Raw genomic sequence first — 4,717 nt, 5'->3', positions numbered from 1 at the left:
CAACAGAGCGTTCCCAGACTGTAAAAGCAAGGAAATCTGAGATGAAAGCAGCCAGGACTCTCGGTATTGTAATAGTGGTGTTTCTTATCTGTTCATGTCCATATTATTGTTTTGCTGTTGGAGCTGAAAGTCACTTAGAAGCATCGCTTGCAGTCATTGAGCTTTGGCTTCTCTACTTAAACTCGACCTTTAACCCTGTGATTTATGTCTTTTTTTATCCGTGGTTCAGAAAATCCATCAAACACATATTTACTCTTCAGATTCTGCAGCCTGGCTCCCGTGGAGTGAGTGTGATGTAGAATTGACACTGAAAATATTAAATCCAAATGTTTATTTTAAATCATGTAAGCTACATTTTTATAACATGAAACCCCTCATGGTTCAGATGGTCACAATGTATAAACCATAAAACATTTTCTTACCAGTGTTAATTACAGGAATATTTTCTACTTAAAATTCTCTTGTCACTGGCAATAAAGCCACCAGTAGTTCAGAATACGGATCTGTGTTTAATTCCACTTGAAGCAGAGTTACACATGGACTTGCTTTTCCTTTCCTCCTTAAGAAACTAAATGTCAATGTTGTTCTATTTAATTAGAACAGGAGTACAGGAGCAAAAAGAAATAATAATCTGTGTAAAATTGTTATCACCTGTTCCTGATCCTGAGTTATTACTCTGGTGTAATATTAATTTTGTGTGAAAATGCTGTCATCAACATATGCTGCAAAGAAAACACATATTTGTGCATTGCTTTTTAATCAGTTTTGCTCATCCAAATGCACTTAACAATTCATGGTTGACTGGAAACTCGTGTTTTACTAACATTATGATGGTTTCAGGGAGGATGGAAATGATGGATTTAGATGAATGTGCAGTATTTTTAACATCTAAATGAGATTCCCTGAGAATCTAATGGAAAACCAATAAAAACGTGCCGAGTCGCGCCGAGCTGGAACGGGGTAGTGGAAAAGCGCCACAAGTTGCCCTGTGCAGTGCCGAGAACATGCATGGGAGTGTCAAACACTGGTTCTGTGGAAATTAGGGTTGCACATGTCTCTTTGATAAAAAATTAAATATGATTAAAAAACGATATACTTTGATTACAGACTCATTCGATACAAATCAATATAGTATAAGAACGATACGATTTGATTCTATGGTTAATATTTGTTGTAGAAATTTTATAAAATAAAGAAGCCAATTCTATGAAAGTGAATTACAGTATAGTATAATATTTTATTTTCAAATATGTAAAAGACCACATATCCCCAGGCATTGTTGCTTTATGGCACTGTTTTGAACACTAGAGGTAGGTAACAAAGGTGCAACATTTCAATGTACAGGTCTTAAACTCAACGTGCTCTTGACCCGTTTTACCTCCTTGCATGTTGGTCGAGATTTGTTGTGCTGCTAGTGTACATCAAAGATGCTCTACACAGTTCACAAATAGCAGGGCTTCTGTCGAGGTTCCCTTCCTTCTTATGAAACCCAAAAATGGTCCACACCTTGGAATTTTGTTTCCCTGATGCATTGAAAATCTTTCCCTTATCATCTCAATCGGTTAGGCTGGTGCTGTCTTTTTTAACCCCCTCCATTTTCCTTGTTGTCACTTGTCTATCACTCATGGTAATGTCAGCGAGGCAGCAACTGAGTTTGCGTGAGAATTGTTTCGCAGGCAGCTTCAGCTCTCGCGTTGTTTCAGAGACGCTAAGTGTGCGAAGCCACCAACAGATTCCAAGTCTCGCAATACCCGAGCCATGACGCTGCAACCGATTCATCTAGGAATTCAGAGATAATTCGTATCGATTGAGGAGGCGACACAGCTGTATCTCTCACTTGTTGAACCGAATATCCTGTCGCATCGGTTTATCGTTCACAATCCTATTGGAAATATAACTGCCAGCACACAAGTTTCAATGAAAATAAGAATAAATCATTTTTAGAGAACCAAAATCAATAGGTGAAATTAATTTAGTGTAATTACGTTACACTTTTTATTTAAGGCTCTCAATGCCCCTCAATGTAAATTGTTTATGGTATTCAGAATAAAATACATCTGAAACAAGGGCAGCACTGAACAGGCCCTCACAACATATCGTTGTGTAGAGTGATGACCATTGTGTGGCCCCCAATGATTTGTTATGTCAGAGTATAGCAGCTGTAGACCACGACCTAAAAGCTTTATGTAAATTAAACAATGTTTTTTTTGTTTTTTTTTACTGAAGCTGTGCTTCCTGTTGCCAATAGATGACAAAATGATTGTGGACTGATTGACCTTAAAAAGAATGTGAAAAAAATAGCAACGGTGCAGAAGCCTGCTGCATGCTATTTCTTGGTATTCCTTGGCTGTGGTAATACGCATACAGATAAAAGAAAGGTGAGGGCAGAGTCTGTGTGACTGGAGGTCTGCTGCATGGCTAGTGGGAACACAAAATGTGAAAATCTGTTTTCAACTACAATTTGTGCAAAATCCATAACATCGTTTTAAAACTTGGTGGAATTGCAATATTCACAGGTAACCATGTGCACACCAATTTTTGAGTTTTCATACATGGAAAGGCTCTCAAAAGTGCACTTAAATGGTAAGTGAAAGAAAAAGACAAGTCAGAGTTGATACATCATGGGCTTCACAAATAGCTTTCGTTGCCACAGTAATTTGAAGGTTTGGTTAATGGACATCATGAACATGAAGAGCGTATTGAAGGGACGGCTCAGGTGAAGCTGTCTGGAAATAAAATTAGAAGGTCATGGCTGAAGAAGGTTCATCGATATTTTGAAGGAGGACATGAGGACATTTGGTGTAACAGAAAAAGACACAAGGGAGAGGAGATGGAAGGAGATTATCTGCTGTGGCGACCCTAAAGGGAGAGGCCGAAAGACGAGGTAAAAGGACAACATGGGCCCTCTTTCCTCATGTTTCCTCATTAACTCATTAACCAGGGGAGGTTTTTTTGGGGGGAGAGGCGGTTGTCTTATCTCATGAAAATACATAAATTAGTTGTACGATGAAGACCTTAGGTCAGAAGGCTGTCAGAGCACGGCAGCGTCTCCTCTCCCTCTCTGAACATGGGGACTCTGGAGGAAGTGGAACTCTGTTTTCCTCACATTAACACCTCTTGCAGGAGGACAAGACGTCCTTACATGGAGACCTCACTCATTAACAGTGTGTTGTCCTGCATCATTGTGCTCACTGTGATTCTTAACCTACTGGTCATCATCTCTATCTCCCACTTCAGGTACAGCCAAAATGTCACTATCTTTTGGTTTCATGTGCAGCATTATATTACTACTCAATGCTTACTTATTGTATTGTCAAAGAATTTCTACATATAAATGTAATGTTAAAATGTTGTACAAATGTTTATTATTCTCTCATTTCAGGCAGCTCCACACCACCACCAACCTCCTCCTTCTCTCTCTGGCTGCTGCTGACTTCCTTGTAGGTTTTGTAGAGATGCCATGTATTCTCCACCACAACCAAGGCTGCTGGCTCTTGGGCGACGCCATGTGTGGCCTCTATTACTTTTTAGGTTTCCTCGTTGTCAGCGTTTCAGTGGGAAGCATGGTGCTGATATCAGTCGACCGCTACATAGCGATTTGTGACCCCATGTTTTACACCACCAGAGTCACTCTGACCAGAGTTAAACTCTGCATTTGTCTGTGTTGGGTATTTTCTATTGTACACAGCAGTTGGATATTGAGAGAGTTCTTAAAACAGCCTGACATGTATAACCCCTGCTATGGAGATTGTGTTGTTGCTGTTAATGTTGCTGAAGGAGTCATTGATCTTGTTGTGACCTTTTTAGGTCCCATTTTGATTATTGTAATTCTGTATTTGAGAGTGTTTGTGGTGGCTGTGTCTCAGGCTCGGGCCATGCGCTCTCACATTACAGTTGTCACAATGGCGCGTTCCCAGAATGTAAAAGCTAAGAAATCTGAGATTAAAGCCGCCAGGACTCTCGGTATTGTAGTGGTTGTGTTTCTTCTGTGCTCATGTCCATATTATTGTTTTGTTGTTGCAGCCGAGACTAACTTGGTTGGGGAATCAACATCAGGCATTGAGCTTTGGTTCTTGTTATGTAACTCCAGTCTAAACCCTGTTATCTACGCCTTTTTCTACGTGTGGTTCAGAAAAACCATCAAACACATCATCACACTCAAGATACTGCAACCTGGCTCCTGTGACACCAGTGTATTGTAGAAAGAGACATTGAAGTTGTGGTGGTGGGTAATGGCAAATATCTAAACAAGACGGTTTGAGTCCAAATTTGAGACAATTTTTAAGTAACAGGTCAGGTCTGGTGCAGTGGTTTGTGGTTGTGGGTTTTCTTGATAATTCATAGATGAGAAGTATGTTACATCGCAATGCAACAACAAACTGATCATAGTTCTGTTTTTTGTCTCAAAATATATATCAGACTGTTCATAAGAGTTTTAAGCAGCACTGAATAGAGCTTCATTACTGTAATACTCTCAAGTTGTTTTCCATTTTACAATGCCTATTGCTTAAGTAATAAAAATACTTCTTATAAATAGCTTTGGTTGGAACACAGGAATGTGAAGATTTGACTACCATGAGCAATCTTTCATTATTGACTGTCTTTAACATGAGTACATTTCAATGTATTTGTTTCTTTGTGTTCATTTGCAGATGTGCACCAATGATCTATAAACCGTATGTAGTTGTCATTTATTCATGAATGTATGTACTGTTTT

The 4,717-nt window shown here is 39.3% G+C and overlaps 1 protein-coding gene across 1 annotated transcript; it reads left to right on the top strand.

The window, feature by feature from the left end:
• Nucleotides 1-3,003: 3,003 nt before the first annotated feature.
• Nucleotides 3,004-4,690, top strand: LOC122786511 (trace amine-associated receptor 13c-like). The gene is made up of 2 exons (XM_044052877.1): nucleotides 3,004-3,237; nucleotides 3,383-4,690. Exons 1-2 carry the CDS (start codon nucleotides 3,068-3,070, stop codon nucleotides 4,200-4,202), a joined length of 990 nt encoding a protein of 329 aa, XP_043908812.1. The 5' UTR covers nucleotides 3,004-3,067; the 3' UTR covers nucleotides 4,203-4,690.
• The last annotated feature ends 27 nt before the right edge of the window (nucleotides 4,691-4,717 follow it).

Source organism: Solea senegalensis, linkage group LG2 (assembly GCF_019176455.1).
Source record: "Solea senegalensis isolate Sse05_10M linkage group LG2, IFAPA_SoseM_1, whole genome shotgun sequence".
In the NCBI taxonomy this organism is placed as follows: Eukaryota; Metazoa; Chordata; class Actinopteri; order Pleuronectiformes; family Soleidae; genus Solea; species Solea senegalensis.
This window is presented reverse-complemented; position numbering and strand designations above follow the sequence as displayed.

Coding starts and splice junctions, on each gene's coding strand:
- LOC122786511 (XM_044052877.1), top strand. CDS start 3,068: ATGGGGACTCTGGAGGAAGTGGAACTCTGTTTTCCTCACATTAACACC. Junction 3,238..3,382: donor ATCTCTATCTCCCACTTCAG/GTACAGCCAAAA, acceptor CTCTCATTTCAG/GCAGCTCCACACCACCACCA.